Source organism: Lactuca serriola, chromosome 2 (assembly GCF_051521515.1).
Source record: "Lactuca serriola cultivar US96UC23 chromosome 2, Lser_US96UC23_V15, whole genome shotgun sequence".
NCBI lineage: Eukaryota > Viridiplantae > Streptophyta > Magnoliopsida > Asterales > Asteraceae > Lactuca > Lactuca serriola.
In genome coordinates, this window is record NC_136409.1 from 216,814,879 (window position 1) to 216,833,765 (window position 18,887).

At 36.0% G+C, this 18,887-nt stretch overlaps 1 protein-coding gene across 1 annotated transcript; it reads left to right on the forward strand.

Moving 5' to 3' along the window:
* The first annotated feature begins 3,203 nt into the window (after positions 1-3,203).
* LOC145088526 (17.8 kDa class I heat shock protein-like) lies at positions 3,204-3,901 on the forward strand. Its single transcript, XM_079026896.1, has one exon. The coding sequence runs from the start codon at positions 3,305-3,307 to the stop codon at positions 3,776-3,778; it is 474 nt and encodes a 157-aa protein (XP_078883022.1). The 5' UTR covers positions 3,204-3,304; the 3' UTR covers positions 3,779-3,901.
* The last annotated feature ends 14,986 nt before the right edge of the window (positions 3,902-18,887 follow it).

Consider the following 18,887-nt stretch of genomic DNA (forward strand, 5'->3'; position numbering starts at 1 on the left):
CATAAACATTAGATTTGAAATTTTGGAGTTTGTGCTTGATAGAGAGGAGAAGAAAGTACTAGTTGGGACTAGTGAATATGGAAAATCGAAGGTATAAGAGGAAGAAGAGATGATCATGTGAGTGTATATGTGTGTGTGAGAGATATGAGTGGGTGTGTATGTTGAATTTGGGTATATGAACAATACGATAATTACTTGGGTTCTAAAGATGCAAATATAAATGACCAGGTGCAAATGAGAGAGAGAGAGAGAGAGAGAGAGAGAGAAACAAACAAACAAACAGAGAGAGAGAGAGAGAAAGAGAAAGAGAGAGAGGGAGAGAGAGAGAGAGAAAGGAAGAGATGGAGATGAAGAGGGAGAGGGAAAGAGAGAGACCCTTTGTATTTAAATAATTATATTTTTTTTTCTTTTTGTTAAATAACCAAAAACTTCATAAATGGTCTCTATGATAGTGAAATGACGAAAATATCCTTCACTTAATGGATAAAACTTGACGGAGTTAGCAATAAGGACATTTTGTTAAAAGTTTTGAAACCACATTGATCATCTATGAGGTTTTTTAAACTTAGAGACCAAACTTCATATTTCAGAATACCACAGGGACTATTTATCAGGTTTATTTCAATTATATATAATATGGGGTTAAATACGAAAATTTAGAAAATAAACGGGTGAAAGTAACATTTTTTAAAGTTCAAAGCGAAGGGTTCAAAGTGATATTTTAAAGGGGTTGAAAAACCACAAACTCAAAAACATAAATATATATATATATATATATATATATATATATATATATATATATATATATATATATATATATTACATAAATGGTCTTTATGGGTAAACTCAGTCTCTCCTACTTGAAAAGAGCAAAATACCTTCACACTAACGAATGAGTAGTAACAACGTCAGCAAAAAGAGTCATTCACGCAACTTTTCAACAAAATTTAGCATGTACTAAGTTTGTGACCTTTGGCAAACTACATGAACCATTTTTGTAGTTTTATATGAAATTATCTATCCATCTACCTCTACCTATTATAATAAAAGAATAGTTTTGCAGGACACATGTCATATTTTGGAGTTTCTCATAACTGTTTTCCCGCCTATTTTATTTCATGCAAGATTACATTTATGTGCATATCTTTTTATTTGAATTCTAAATTATTAATTCAATCCCATCATTTCAAGTTCCAATTTAGGCATGAAATTATCTCACTTAAACCCTAAATTCTTCATCTCTAATTGTCATTGGTTTCAAAAAGTTTTCCATTATATCAGACATTTTAGGGTGTTTATTTGGAGAGTGGATTTAGGAATAGATATTGGAAAACAAAAGTATTTTGGTCGTTAATATGATATGGGGAAAGGGGCATCCCTCTTGAAAAAAAAGAGGCGAAGATAAGAAGTCTAGTTGTAATCAGAAGTCAAGGATGCTAGCGCTGCATTCAGAAAATTCTTAATGTCTTATGCAGCCTAACAAATTTTTCTTCACATGTATTCTTGTCATTATTATAAGGCATCAATTAAATGAATTGTATGATAGATTCACGGAATTCTAAATTTCAGTATCCATAAATAAGTCAGAATCTGAAGATTCTGTTTTTCTTGGTAATAATCTTTTTTAACAACTGAATTTATTACATGTCACGGTGAGCAAAGAGTTAGAGAAGAACAAACATTACAAAAAATAACGGGGTTGGGAGTGAGTTTATCCAACAAAAAATACATTTACGATTCCTACTAGAAAACTAAAAATATAAATACTCAATCACATAATAAAAAAGAAGCTCAGGATGCATATAATCTAATTATCAGAGACCAAATCATTTCTAAGTCTCAAAAGCATCCACCAAATACTTTAGATGATAACCCGCAACACCATCTTCTTTTTCAAGGTAGCACCATAATCATCAAACCACAACAAAGGGTCGAGACCTAAACCAGAACACCCAAATCAATCCACTGAACAATTGCATTCCAAGTCCTAAGTGCAACTTCACATTCCACAAAATAGATGTATCAACAACTCAAAATGAAGATGACACATCGGACAAAACACATTTGGTACGTCAACCCCTCTATACAGTGTACACCATATTCGGTCTTAATGGGCTACGATCTAAGAGAATTCTTGTTAACAATCATAATTCATGATCTACCAAAAGAAACCCTATTATATTTCAATGTGGCGTCGATATATAATAGCAAAGAAAGGAAATAAATGATGAAGCTTAACCGATTATAGTAAAAGACATTCTTGCTGACTTGCTCACCCCTACACTAATATAGGAATGGCAATGGGGCGGGTTCGGGGCAGGGCATGGATTCCCAAACCCGCCCCGATAACTTTCGGGTATCTTATCGGGGCGCCCCATTGGGTTTCGGGTTTCCCCGTCGGGTTTCGGGTATCTTATCGGGTTTACAACAATTGATAACGAAATCTTTATTCTCTTTTAGGGTACCCCAATGTCTTATAAAATATACATGTTCTAGCAACTCTTTTAAATTAAAAACATGATGCATCACTTTAATAAAATAAACTGGACGTTATATTAAAAATTATTTGATTTAAGTTTTGTTTAATACGTCAAAACACATAAAAATGATCATTAACACCAGATTGTTAATAACTAAAAAAATTGTCCACAATAAGTATTTTATATTTGAACGCGTACAATTAACAGCAAAATTTTTTGAACATTATATATATATATATATATATATATATATATATATATACACACACACACACACATATATATATACATATATAATCGGGGCGGGGCGGGTCGGGGCGAGGATAACCCACTCCCTGCCCCGAACCCGATAAAAAACCCAATAACGACCCGTTACCCGACCCGAAATGATCGGGTTTCGGGTTTCCCCATCGGGTTCGGGCTTTTTTGCCATCCCTACACTAATATAACTATATAAGTGATTATTGTAAAAGAGGGTTTGATTGGTTTAAAAATAATCTTATATATTAGATTCATTTCTAAGATAAATCAAATAGCCAGGTAAAATCATAAAATGCCACTACATATGGGCCTAATATAAATTCCTATTGATCCATTTGGCCAGTCAAAGAGGCCCATCTCCATGTTTCACTTTGAAGTTCTAGAGAGTTTGAGACGTCCGAGTTCTCCACAAGCTTCAAGATGAGCCTAGAAATTCCTGTCCCACTCGGCTTTTCCCTCCTATAAATAATAATCACCGGTCGACCTCCTTACATCTCAAGAGACAAGAGAACTTTCGATATCATAGTGTCACAATATTAGATCAATCGTCAAAAGCTTCAGCCATGTCGATCATTCCAAGCTTCTTTACAGGCAGAAGGAGCAACGTATTCGATCCCTTCTCCCTCGACATCTGGGACCCTTTCCAGGGCCTTTCCAGTGCTCTCAGCAACCTTCCCGAATCATCACGTGAAACAGCAGCAATCGCCAATACCAGAATCGACTGGAAGGAGACGCCGGAGGCCCACATTTTCAAAGCGGACTTGCCTGGGCTGAAGAAAGAGGAGGTGAAGGTGGAGGTTGAAGAAGGAAGGGTGTTGCAGATCAGCGGAGAGAGGAGCAGGGAACATGAAGAGAAGAACGACAAGTGGCATAGGGTTGAGAGGAGCTCCGGGAAGTTCTTGAGGAGGTTCAGGCTGCCGGAAAGTGCAAAACTGGAAGAGGTGAAAGCTAGCATGGAGAACGGCGTGCTGACAGTGACCGTGCCCAAGGCGGAAGAGAAGAAGCCGGAAGTGAAATCCATTGACATTAGTGGTTAAGGATTTACAGAGCTGCTAATATATTATGAGTATTAAGTGTGTTTAATAATTGCATAAGTTAAGAAATTGTGTTGTAGAATTGTTGTCCTCGTTTAATTAAGATGATGTGATCTGATTTCTATACGATAATGTTGTATTGACTTGTTTGCTCTAATTTGTTTATATATGGTCTTCTTACTCTTCTATAATATCCGTCATTTAGAATTAGTTGTTTGTGTGATTGTGTCATTATTGGGTAGGTTTTTTTTTTTTTTTTTTAGCATTGTGTTGATAAGCATGATATTATGTTAATCATTTGAGTTTTTGTGACTTGGTTAGGCATATACAAAATATGATTAGATCTATTGATATATATACTTAAATTCTGGTACTATTCAGGTCTTATGGTTATGGAGGTTCGTCTGTATAATTTCAGGGCATGAGGCAAAGTCTCATGTTGACAACGGGGGATTAATCATTGTATGAAAGTTGATCCGAAAACCTTCGTTAGGAAAGAAAAAAATACCATGATTATATATATATATATATATATATATATATATATATATATATATATATATATATATATATATATATACTATCTTATAAAACAAATTCCACTATTTCTAAACATAGATTGAATAAAATAATAATATTTTTTTAATACGTCCAAATCATTAAGCTAATTGTACAACTAATCACTAATAAAATAATATTAAAATTTAAACAAACTCCTATAAATTTTCTCTTCCAAGGTTTTGACCAGATTTTTTTTCATCCAAATAATACTTAACACCCTATAATTTGGTCATTTCATTAATTTTCTTTATTTTTAATATGAGATATTTCCTAAAACAAACTAATGATTGAATTGAAAATAATCATTCTCCATCGAAAAAAATTAATTATCGAAACAAACTATTTGTTGTCCGCCGCTTTGCGCGGGTAAAACAGCTAGTGTGTGTGTATATATATATATATATATATATATATATATATATATATATATATATATATATATATATATATATATATATATATATATATATTAGCATTTGGTTTGATAACCATGATATTAGGCTTATATATATTATTATTTTAATCATCAAATACGAAAAAACAGTTATGTCCAGTATTAAAGAATGGATCGAGGAATAAAAACTTAAATTAACAAATTCCTTTGATGAGATTCACTTGTGAAATGATGTTTTTATTTACTATTTAGGATAGGTGACATGATAAAAATATAATACCAAACAAAATTGGGACGGAATTGTAATTTAAACTTATGTTCATGTTATATTCGTGTTGAATGTGAAAAACACGATGTCGTGTTCGTTTACAAAATTTGACACGAAATTGACATAATTTAATATTTGTTTGTCGTGTTATGTATGATTAAGAATTAATTAAATAGATTATATGTTATCTTTTCGTGTTTTGTCATGTTTTTCGTTTTTTAATTGATTTGTTTTCGTGTTAGTTAAAAAAACAAGACATCAAAATGTATTGTGTTCGTGTTGCATAAAACATTGTCATGTCGTGTTATATCAGATAAAAACACAACATGATTGTCCAATTTGACACCCCTAGTTTAAGGTGATGATCAAGATATGTGTGATTGTGTGTATCCAAATAATTTGTCCGGAACGACCATTTTTTAAATGTTGGAACTAGAATAAGAAAACACGATATCATTCGGCTTTTGGTTTTAGATATCTATTTGGCTGAAAATTATTTTATAATAAATATCAGTTTTATAAATTGTTGTATAAAATTAAAGATTTTATATAATTTTTAGATACAATTATATTAATGGATTATGTTGTTTACCGAAGATTACAACTTCAATTTCTATTAAATTTATATAGTAATGATCTCTGTGCTTTCTACATTTACACAAATAATCTTTGTGGTTTTTAAAACTTTTACGAATTATCTATGTCCTATATAAAATGTTTTTTAGTCATTTTTATATTTTATTTTACTAAAATAAATTTATTTTACTCATCTTTTCCCACCAATAAACATCATCTCCGTCCATCATCATAGGTGTTTCACTGTTTCTTGAACTATAATTCTAAATTTATATGGTTTAAAGAGACTCTCTTGGATTCACCACTTTAGTGGTATTAAAAAAAAAACCCTCAAACCACCTACCTCCTTTGACCACATGCCTCTAAGCCTCATATCTAGAAAACCAATCAAAACGAAAATTTGTGAGCATTGAAACTGAAACAAAAAAAAAAAAAAAATCAATACCCTTAAATTGTCCCTAACCCCACCATCTTATCTGAATCAAGAACACTAATTTTTAGGTTCGAATGTAAATCATGGGACATCTAAAGATAAACTACGAAAAAAAACTCATCCAACGAAAAAAGAGGTATCATAGGGGAAATGATGGGTGGTTGCACACTTTTTGTCGTACCACTGACTTAGTTTTGCCCTAAAATTCAACATTCGCATCGCGTTACATGCAAAAAAAACAAAGACTTTAGGAAGAAATTAAGGAGTTGTAGGGATGTTTTTTTCCCCAAAATTCAACTTCTATATCACAAACATGCCAATAGGCTAAATCAGTGAACAGGAAACAAGTTTTCCAACAAACCTACAAACATCCATCGCCCCAAGTTCTTGTCTCAGCTGTAACTTTAGTTGAAGTCATGGTATGAATTTTTAAATATTTATCAATTGAATGATTTCTGGATTGAGCTATGTATACATCAAATGATTTATAAGTTTGATTTATATCCATCGATTTCAACAAGAACGGTGGCTATGGTGGCTGGCGAAGAATGAAGCAGCAACGACTTGTGAATCAAGCAACGATTGCAAATAAGGTGAAGATGAAAAATATAACTTTGATTTTAACATCCTAAAGTGAAGCTCTGATTTTTCATGATACTCTACGTAACTTGAGTTGAATAGATGAAGTGATGGTGGTCTCTACAAGACTTCTTTCGATCTCTAATGCTTGATTTTAAGTTGAGCGGATGAATGTTTGAGGCTTGACTATCTAAAATGACTAAATAAGTGGGATCAGATCGGATTCAAATCTTAACATCCAAGTCCTAAGACCCCCTTATAGACCTTACTTTAGAAAGTTCATTGTGTGATCGAGATTGATTTTTGCTTGTGAAATCTTATGAACATAAGATCTTAAGATCAAATCGGAATCTTAACAACTATGGTTGAAAGTATAAAAGACAATTTTTAATGACAATATTGATAACGTTCATAGGGAAAATGACATCGATTTGGTGATGATGAAGAAGAAAACACAAGGAGATCTGGGAAGGGGCACAAATGTTGTCGGTTAATTTCTACATTGTTCATCTGGTTCTTTGTACACATATGTAATGAACACAATTTTGTCCAAATAAAAAAAAAATGATATTGCATATAAGTGGCATGAGCTTTAATGTACGAAATAATATAATGCACCTTAATGTCAAGATTTTGGGTATGCTTAAAACTTAAGAGATCATTAAGGGAGCATGGTAGCACTAGTTTGACCACTTAACAAAACCAAAAGAGTAAAATATGAAATATTCTAAGCAACTTTGATCATTGTTTGGGGTTAGTCGGAAAATTTTTATGTTCCAGTTAGGTCCTTATGATCGACTATAACTAATTTTCCGGTTATGTCAAACTTTTGTATTCCACTTTGGTCCATACACTTCTATCTTTTACATCTAGCCCCTTTAACACATTTTTTGTTTTATACCATTTTATATGCTATTACCATGATTATTGATATTTGTTAATATTTGTTATTTATCATTAACTAGGTGGTGATTCTGGGCTTCACCCAAGGACGTTTTTTTTAGTTTTAGCAAAAAAACTCATCTACAACTTTTAATATAACAATTGGTAAAAATCGGTTAGAGTACGACGATCAAACCACCACAAACCGCTAAGTATTAATGACCTATTGTGCGTAATTTTATGTTTATAATGTATAGTAAATATCTTATTTTTATAAATTATTTTAGAACATCCCAAACTGCTTAAACCGCCTATCATTGAATATTGAATAAAAAATCAACAAAAATTAAATCTAATTGTGGCGTTAAAAATAAATTTTATGCATTAAGTATATCGGAGAGTTATGGATAATAAAATCAAATAGATTATGAACGTCCAAAACGGATGTCGTATTAGAAAGTTATACCTCTTTAAAGTTATAAAAATTAGTATTTATCTGTTTTTTCCGAAACGGACCGTGCACTGCTTTGTTTGGAATAGCTACAAACCTTGAAAATCACTTTTGAGCACGTTTTTGAATTCAGACTACAGTCTATTATTTTATTATATTTTTATAATATTTTTGACCTCGACCAAAATCAGATTCGTAAAAATCTATCGAATCCAAACCAATTAATCGCGAAACTTTAAACATAAATTCACGAAGTTTGGTATATCAGAATTGAAATCCGTTTGCATTTTTGAAATCACCAAGACCAGAACAACCAACATGCAATTTCATAAAAATATTACGAAGTCGAGGTCAATGACACGAGAATCGAGAATCGGAGAATTGCATCACAAGAAATTACATTGTATTTGATTGTGCACCTTCTTAATAGTTTCCTATAACCTATAAAACTATTAAAAACTTACTTTAAATATGGTGTTATATACAATACTCATGAATGTACAAAATATTACTAACCCTCCAAATACATACATGTATATGTACATCTTACAAATTAATCTATAATACGTTTCAAAAATATAGTAAAGTCTATGTTAAAATCTACTGAAATCTATGGAGATCGGATCATGTGTCATTCGAGATTGATGGTACACCTTCAAAGCGTTCCTGATACTCATCACACTCTCCTTTCTCTATCCCTTCTTCTACATTTTTTATGCCAAGAAATCACCACCATAAGTGTTATTTTCCGGTGAAAATCAAAGAGGCAACAACCTCTCTCTTTCCTCTAATGTTCCTGTTGATGTGAACAACAATGCAAATCCCCTATGAACTCAAAGAAACCACACAATACCCCCTCATGTTCCTTCACTACCGATGATCAGAAAAGAAACCACAGTGGGCTCGTCGGAGACGCCGACTGCAACCCTCTCACCACCACAGATGAACCACCACAAGGCTGAGTTTTTTTGTTGCCTCTATTCCAACCACCTCTTTTGATTACTGAAGTAATCCACGAAGGTGAAGACTCCCCTGTTCATCCCTGGTACTTGTCAAACAAACCTGACAAACATCCTAATTATTGACTGTTGCCACTTACCGGAGATTAAAATAGTCCCGCTGGGGACTTCGTGCATCGAGGACGACTGTCGGCGAGCCAAGGAACCATCGCCACCTGTCACGGGACTACTCGATCACTGTGTGCCACTTGGTGTTTCTTCTACTAAGTCAGGCTTACTACGATTCCTCGATGATGTACTAAGGACTTGGAAAGCAAGAGACAAAGGTTGAGAATTACTACAAATGAACGAGAGCTTCTATTATACGAATTCAAGAGAATACAAGATAGCTTCCGATGATCCTGGAACAAATGGCTACACCCCTATTTATAGGGTCATTATAGCTCCTCATCGGAATATTCTAGATGCTACTACCTATTTCTTTATACAAGACTATTCTAGAATAATCTATCTAAATATTTACATGTATCCATGATTCTATAAAATCAAGATAAGTCTTTGATGTCCTAGAGAATTCTAGGATGCTTTAGGATATTCTGGATCAAACTAACATACTCTATCAACTTCTCGAGTAGTCTGGAAAATTCTAGATACGGTCCGTGACACCCTCCCCCACCAAAGTCCTTGACGTCCTCATCAAGCTTTAGTTCGATAAGCATCGGTCTTGTCATGGAACTGCCATAAATCTTGTTCTCGCTCCTAATTGGATTCGCTCTCGGGTGATCCTTTCCATCGTATGTAATAATCTGTCCGGTCAGGTAATCCTCTTTTACAAACCACTATGTCGGTTAAGATTTCATCCATCTCCTTATCATACGAGACGCCATTGGCGACTGGGGCACAATGTGATACGCTTCTAGATGGATCCTCCTTGTCTCAATTGTATTGTTTGAGGAGACTTATGTGGAATACGGGATGGATCTTCAAGTTATATGGTAACTCGAGTTTGTATGACCGTGTCCCGACCTTTTCAACAGTCTTGTAGGGCCCCCCATATCTTCGAGTTAGGAGTCCCATTTCGGAACATACATGTGGTTACCAACTGTGAGTAGGAGTCCTTCTTCAACCCAAAATTTTCTTGTCTTGCCCTCTCTAAGCATCTCCATCAAGATCTTGGCTAGTGGGTCGTGGCTCAACCCTTCTTTTATTCTATCAACAAGGTTACATGTCACCAGGGTGAGAGTTGCTAGTTCTGCCTTGCGACTTAAAGCGTCAGCAACAACATTGGATTTTTTGGGCTTGTACTCCATGATATAATCAAACTCCGGTAGAAAATCTTGCCAACGTGCTTTCTTGGGACTGAGTTTCCTTTGATTTTGAAAGTAACTGGTGGCCACATTATCAATTTGATTTATGAACCGACTTCCAAGAAAATAATGCCTCCATACCCAAAGACAAAGGATGATTGCTGTCATTTCCTTATCGTGTACAGGATACCTTTGTTCTGTCTCATTCAATTTTCGACTCTCGGAGGCCATCGGATGTTCTTCTTGTATCAGGACTCCTCCTATCGCAAAGTCTGACGTGTCAGTTTTTACTAAAAAGGGTTTGGAGAAATCTGGAAGCTTCAAGACAGGTTATTTCGTGACTACGTTCTTTAAGTCATCAAATGTTCTTTGACATTTCTCGGTCCATTCCCAGATTGCTTTCTTTTTAATAAGGTCGGTTAGTGGCATAGCTCTAGCCGAGTACCTTGAGATGAATCTGCGATAGTAGTTTATTAGGCCCAAGAATGATCGTAAGTTGAATCATTCTTAGGTGGCTCCCACTCAGCGATGGCTTGTACTTTCCTTTCATCCATATGGATCCTTCCGTCAAGAATCTTGTGCTCTAGAAATGATACTTCAGGTTGGACAAAGGAGCACTTCTGCATCTTGACATATAGTTGGTTTTCCTAGAGTACTCGGAAGAATGAGCATAAATGATCAATGTGCTATTCCAATGACTCTGAGTACACTACATTGTCGTCCAAATACACAACAACGAATTTGTCCAAGAAGGGATTGAAGATCTTATTCATTAAGGTGCAAAATATGGTAGGTGCGTTGGTTAATCCAAAGGGCATTACTAAGAACTCGAATGATCTATACCTTGTTATGCATGTTGTCTTTGGTTCATCTCCTTCTGCGATACGTACTTGCCAGTATCTGGATCTCAGGTCTAGCTTCGAGAACCATCGTGCCTTTACTAGTCGGTAGAAAAGATCTACCACTATAGGAATGGGTTACTTGTTTTTCATCGTTACTTTGTTTAATGCTCGGTAGTCGATACACATTCTCAAGCTGCCATCATGCTTCTTTTGGAACAACACCATTGCTCCGAACGGGGCCTTTGAAGGCCTTATGAATCCGGTGTCTAGTAGCTCTTTCAATTGTTTCTTAAGTTCTTCCAACTCAGGGGGTGCCATTCGACAAGGCCTCATCGCTGGTGGTATTGCTCCCGGTTCCAATTCTATCTCAATATCTACCTCTCGCCTAGGAGGTAGCTTCTTCGGCAAATCTGGCGGCATCACATCTTTGAATTCTTCAATCACATTCTTTATCTCTGTGGGTACTTCTGTTTAGGATGTGTGGTCGTTCTCTTTGAGTGTCTCCAAGAAAGTCATTTCACCTTTTCGGAGTCCCTTATTAAGTTGCATGGCTGATAGGGTTCGAGACTCTGCCTTGTTCCTTTCTATAGGTATAATATATACTGTCAAAACCTTAGTTATACGCATGGTTTGTTCTTCAAACGAGAAAGGCATACCTCATCTAGGAATTCCATTCCTAGCACTAGTCGATAATCATTCATGGGCACTATTATTAAATCGATCGCGCCTTTCCATCCTCCAATCTTGTTCGAAATTTGATGAGCAACTCCAAGGATAGGTTTGGATGGAGAGTTTATTGCTTTCAACCATCCTATCTCTTTTGTATATTGAATATTCATCTTCTTGGCCTCGTTTTCAGATAGGAAGTTATGAGACACACATGTGTCAATCAGGGTTTTAACATGTTCTTCGTTCAGCTTGGCATTGACTAACATTAGATCACATCCCTTTTTCTGTTTCCCTTATCCGTCTCAGTTTCTTCTTTAGCCATAGAGTTAAGGAGTCTCATTGAGCTTAACTGGGCTTCTTCACTTTCATCTTCAAATACCATGGCATTGAAGTTTTTCTTCTTTGGACAATCCCTTATTAGATGGGGTCTGTCACATAGGTAACACTTCACCTCCTTCCGGGGTCCTGTTTCAACCCCCTTTCCTTTGAAAGTTGGGGGTTTGGCAACAAGCCTATCATCTCTTTATGGTGGTCGTGGTGTTAGTTTATATCCCCCACTCGTCCTTTTGGCCGGAGCATCTCTTCGAAAGTCCATAAGGTCTTCCGCCACAACTATTGCTTCATTGACATCTTGGATGTTCCTCCTCTTTAGCTCATTGTAAGCCCAAGATTGTAGTCCGTCTTGGAAGTAAAACAACTTTTCCTTCAAAGCACTGAATTCTGCCACATAGTCTTTAATTGACCCGACATGCTTGAGTCCTCTAAGTTTCTTCATGGCTACATCTTCAGCACTGTGAGTACAAATTTTTTTCTTGAGTTTCTTCTTAAACTCTTCCCATGTATCGATGACATAAAGACCTTTCTCGATGTCCCCATGCTTCTGCCTCCACCATAGAGTGGCATTTTTACATAAGTAAAGGATGACCGTGTCTATCTTGGACTTGTCATACTTTACTCTGATAGCGTTGAAATAGCATAGCATTCTAGGGTCCATAAAAATCCATCAAGTTGTTTAGGATCACGCTTACCTCCGTACTTCAGCGGTTTCGGTGCTTCCGTGTGTTATGTGGTTTTCACAATAGCTCCCCCAGCAATAGCCGCCTTGCATAAATTTACTTCAGCTTCTAAAGTACATATCTTCTCTCAAAACTCGTTTCACAAGGTTTTGATCAATCCAAGGACTTCTTCCTTGATGATCTTGATGGACTCCTTCATTCCATCACACGTGTCATTAATATCACCAATGGATTGCTCGACAGTATTCTTCTATTCAAGGATCTCACTGACGTTAATTTCTACCCTTGTAAGCTTGTTTTCTAATCTTGCCATGGCGTCTATCGACTGATCCCTCTTCTTGGACTTTCTTCCTTTCTCTTAGACGATAGGGGGCACGTTGGCTGCTTCACTACTTCCTCCTTCCATAGCTACAATCTTCTGCTTGCACGAACTCTGTGCGCTAATACCACGTGTCACTGGACTACTCGATCACCGTGTGCCACTTAGTGTTTCTTCTACTAAGCCAGGCTTACTACGATTCCTCAATGATGTACTATGGACTTGGAAAGCAAGAGACAAAGGTTGCGAATTGCCACAAACGAAAGAGAGCTTCTATTATACGAATTCAAGAGAATACAAGACAACTTACAATGATCCTGGAATAAATGGCTACACCCCTATTTATAGGGTCATTACACCTCCTCATTGGAATATTTTAGATGCTACTACCTATTTTTGTATACAAGACTATTCTAGAATAATCTATCTAGATATTTACATGTATCCATGATTCTATAAAATCAAGATAAGTCTTCGATGTTCTAGAGAATTCTAGGACGCTTTAGGATATTCTGGATCAAACTAGCATACTCCATAAACTTCTCGAGTACTCCAGAAAATTCTAGATACGGTCCGTTCCTTTTTGTTGAACTGTCGGACCAAGTGCCACCACCATAGACTTCGATTTCTTTCCCTTTGGTTCGTCGACACCACCATAGAACCACCATTCTTTTCCCTTTTGTGTTCGCTACCAATCGAACCAGAAGAAGAAGAAGAAGAAGAAGACGCCGACGAAAGCCATCTGTCGACGCCCCTACATGTGAATTACTCGATCGTCACCGGAGATGGGACCCTTCACACCCGTTGATCGTTGCTCGATCTTTTCCCCATTTCCTTGACTCTATTTGATGAACGAATGAAGAGGATGGCCGCGTCAATTCCTTTTACCCAAAATTTGGTATCAATTGGCAAAAACGGTCCCTACAATTATAACTTTAAATCATAAATCAACATTCGACATAAACCTTTAACAGTAGGTCCCATTTGATTACTACATTATAAAAATGGTTCTTTTTAGATATAATTCTCCTAAGATCAGTCCCTTGTGTAAAATAAATTACAAAATAACCTTTTCTTTTAAATATAAAATATTTGAAAACAAGTCCGTTTAGTTTAAAACATTACCAAATAGGCCTGGAAACGTTTGAAAGTCCAAGAATTGTTATGTTGCGACTTCTCACGTGAAGCTTCACCAAAAAGAGAATCAGGATCGAGATCACGCATCAAATGTAAGTTTCTACGGCCCCTCTGTTACTGTATTGATATTTGGGGGAGAATACATGTGTGTCTAGTAAAGTTTTGATAATTTTCATGTTTTATACACAAAATACCATCATATTCTATTATTGGTCGAAAGTTTATGAATTAGTAATCTAAAATGTATAAATCATATAAGTTAAAGTAGAATGCTATAAATGACATAATTATCCTTTGCTGTGATATATTAATTAATAACATTAAAAATCACAAGATTTTGGATGGATTGCTATGATAACACAAGTCAAGATTAAAAGTAATAAATATGATGATTTTATATGTATGAGTTAAAGCATCGACTGGTAGTATGAAAAGATATACCAATGCCCAAAAATATTATTCGAATATAAAACGAAAGTACACTGTCCTATTTGACGGAAAGACCAAGATTATGAAAATATATAATCAATAGTTTAAATTGTTGAAAATAAAATTTTAATATATATAAGTTATGTAAAAATGAATGTAAAATTTATTAATATATTTTTATATTAAATATAAAAATATAACTCATTCTACTAAGTTATGGATTTTATTGCGATCAATAACATGATTGATTTTAGAACTTAAGAGTTGTTATTTGCGACATATTATAATGTTTTAATCACGTAAATTATAAATATTATTGTAATTGTTGGTTGCATATTGGTTGAAACCTAGAAAATATTATCAAAATAGCCGTTATGCTGTCCAAATTTCGTCACGACAGATAATAAAATTTGGAAAGATGTTAAGTCTTACGAACCTCAAACACTAAAACACTTCGATCAAATATTATTCTTAAACAATAAAGTTATAAGTATTCAAAAACCTTATAACGCGAAGTTTAGAATTAGGATGCCTAAATATATTGTTAGGATCCATCATACCCACCGGGGGGGGGGGGGGGGGTCTAACTGAGCTACATTTGTTCTAAAAGCTTTATGAGTTAGGATCATTTCCTAAGCTGCATGGGCTATGCTTTGTAATCACACTAAGACTGTACATCTTAGCAGAAAGTCCTCTGTGTCATAACTGTTAATTCGTATGGAACGAGGAACGTCAAGTATAAGTTCATGATCGCATACTTATACGAGTTGACATCTCTCCACTGGTTGTTAGCTACAACCATCGGCTGATGAGTCGAGTTTGGGCATTTGCGTTTCCTGCACTAATTTTTTTTATCACGTCATCAAATACATGGTATGGGCTTTCAACACAAATGTTCAGTGTTGGTGCAGAGGCGTTCGTCACAGTTCGGTGATGACCTCATTTTAGACCCTGAATGTATTGTTGTTATCGTATAGGATTGAAATAGGATAGTATACGAAGATTTTGTCCACATATACTAATTGAAAGAGAATGTATGTAGTGAGATTACTTATGACTCAAAACGATAAGCGCTAAGACTTTTAATATATGTATATATAGGATTAAATTTGTTGACTAAAAGTGATCTTGTTAAATATTGAACAAGTTAAGATGATATGGAGTGCACATTTGTTTAAGTTTTCAAATTCAAAGTACACTGCTTTTTAAGGGCGAAGACCCTGAACGAATGAGGGTTCGGGGGAAGCGCTCTTAGGAGCGGGGTCAAGATGCGGCAACCCTTGTCGGGGTCCAAGGCCCCCCTAGCTGGATATTTTTGTGACAGGTTTTGACCTTTTTTCTAAGATCTGATTTTATGATAGGTTTTGGCAATTTTTATGACAGTTTGAAACTGTCTTGTGACAGTTTTCAGACAAGAATCATATAGTCATTTTTGGTCATTTTTCTGGTACACTTCTTCAAGAATATTTCACATACATTCTCTGATTTTGTAATCTCTGAATTTTATCCAATTAAGTGTTTGCTTTGTACCATCGAAATACTTCAATTTTACAGTGAATCACGACTTTTAAAGAATTCAAGCAATTCGTTCATCCCTTATTTCTAGCAATATATGCAACACATTCAATTTGTGTCTCTTGAAAAAATAGCATGGATAAGAATTTGATAACATATAACTCATAAAATACGAGTTATTGAAAAGAAAAAAAAATTCTCCTTGCTAAAATTATAGGTTAGAAGAGACCAAGAAATTGAAAATGGTTTGATGGAGTTCATTAGTAAAAACCATAACATAATATTTCCTTCCCTCCTATAAACAAGGACCTATTACATTCTGCACATCCATCCCTACGACCCCCTTTCTTTGCCTCCACCCCTATTCCACTTCCCAATGCCACTCCAACACCCACGCCTTCCATCGTTACTCCTTTCCAACCATCACCATTACCCCATCACCACCTAGTTCTAAAACACTCACCTCACCTTTTCCCTGTCCTGTCGTTCTTATCTTCTACTATTTACTATTATGTTTTTACTATAAACATAATAATATCTTTACTATGTGTGAGTGTAGTTTGATACTTAATATTTATAGAGTTGTAACATCTAGGAATCATGTATATTTCCTTGGTCCTTCTTCTTTCCTTAAGTTGTCAACTTTAGCCCTCGAGTAGTTTGTGTGATAATCGAGTACGTTGGGCGTAATAGAGAGTACGCCGCGTGTACTCGTGAGCGTATTCATGACGTGGAGGTTGCCCAGTACGCGGGGCATACTAGGCCCATAATGAAACCCTAATTCTAAATGAGCCCCCTATTTAAAGACCGTTATGGCCTCATTGTTGGCCACCATTTCCAGAGACTTATCCATCCAAAGCCCTAATCCTCGTTCTTGTATCTAGAGAGTGCCTTTGAGAGTTTGTTAGTGTGTTCTTGAGCTTTAGGAGTGGAAAGGAAGCTTTGGAGAAGAAGGAGTAAGAGACCAAGCACTTAGATCTGAGCTTAGCAGTGTGGGAAGCTTCATTTGGAGGTATAAAGCTTCAAACTTTCTTCCTTTTCTGTTGTGTGTACATATATGGGGTGTTTTAGGGTTTTTGTCCCAAAAATTGATGGCTTTGTGAGTTGATGAGCCCTAAGAACTGAGATATGTACCTTACTAGTGTATTTCGTGTTATAAGGTCATAAAAGTCTAAACTTGGTCATTAAGAACTAGCCATGCATGGGATATGAGCTTAAGGAAGAAAAAGGATGAAGGTTTTGAGTGTTTGAATCCAAACCAGCCATGCAAAGGCAAAAAGTCTTCGACTTTATGGATTAAGAGACTGTAGGGGGTCCAGATTTGTATTTTGAGCTAAGGTCTTAACTGATTAAGACCATAAGTTAGATAAAAGTAGAACTGGGATGTACGCCGAGCGTAAATCCCAGTACACGGGGCGTAGGGGTCAAGCAGCCTGATAACTGCGTAGCGGTCGAGTACGCCCATCGTAAGGATCTGGTACGCGTAGTGTACTCACAAACGTTTACTTTTGTTGACTTTTAGGGTTTGGTCAACAAGTGGACTTTTGGACTCATGACGGGGTAAAAATGGTCTTTTACCCTTCTGTGAGAACATAGGGAGGGTTGTCTAGCTTAATGAGTGCTATTATTAAATGAGAATTTCGTTTGTGTGTATTAGGTGGGGGGCTAGACCTGAGATTTCAGTCCAAAATTATTCCGAGATAGTTCGACATGAGTCTTCTCACTATACATTACCTAGAGTGGTAGTTATGTGTGACTAGAGGGTATTATGTGCTTGTTGAGTTATGCATGAGTGTGTGATGTGTATTGTATGCTATATTACTATTTCTTAGACCGGACCGTAGGTTCCAACGAACTATGAGGCCAAAGGGTTCTCAATCAGATCGGACCGGAGGGTCCAATGAGCTAGACCGGACCAGATGGTCCAACGAGCTATGGGACTAGAGGGTCCTGCTGAGACACATGGGTCGGAGGGTCCTACAGAGTATAGCCTCGAGTGGCAAATTTTTTGTATGTGGTATTTTGGGAAACTCACTAAGCATTCGTGCTTACCGTGTTATGATTTATGTGTTTCAGGTACCTCGGGAGATAACGGGAAGGCGCCGGTATGATTGTACACACACATACAGTCGAGATGGAACATGTTAGAGGATCTTGGATTTGAATAATTGTGTTGAAAACTTGTTGGTTGTTTTTGAGAATTTATGATGAGACATATGCTTTATGAGTTTTAAAATTTACGAATTTGTTTTTAAAAAAATCATGTCGTTACAAGTTGGTATCAGAGCCTTGGTTTGAGGGATTCGGATACACATTCGGGCATATATGGACTCAAACTGAGGATTTGAGAAAAGTTTTCAAAAAGAAATGATTTTTCAAAAACGAGTAAAAGATTTCAAGAGGAAGTGGAAAAGAGCAGTGTGTACAATCAGCCAGTGCCCGAACGGTGATTTCCCAAAATACCCTTACGTTATGTGTTATGAGATGTGTTATGCATGCTAGAATTTAGGATTAGAGTGACCTGATTTGTGATGCCTTAGCCTAGAAGTTACTACTACTATGAATTACTTGGAGTGTGAGTAGGTAGCAGAGAGGAGCTTATGAGAGGTTTACTGGAGGGTAGCCTGCGTTCAGCAAGATATAGAGTACTTGTGATCTGGAATACTAGGAGGAGGACTTGGGGTGAATACTGATGTGGTGTGGAAGGTAGTATAGGGCCCGTACTACTGGAAACAGCGGACCAGTAAGTAGTCCAAGTAAGAATCCTTAGGGTAC

What these genes read in the sequence shown, in the direction of transcription:
- LOC145088526 (XM_079026896.1), top strand. Translation starts at nt 3,305, where the DNA reads ATGTCGATCATTCCAAGCTTCTTTACAGGCAGAAGGAGCAACGTATTC.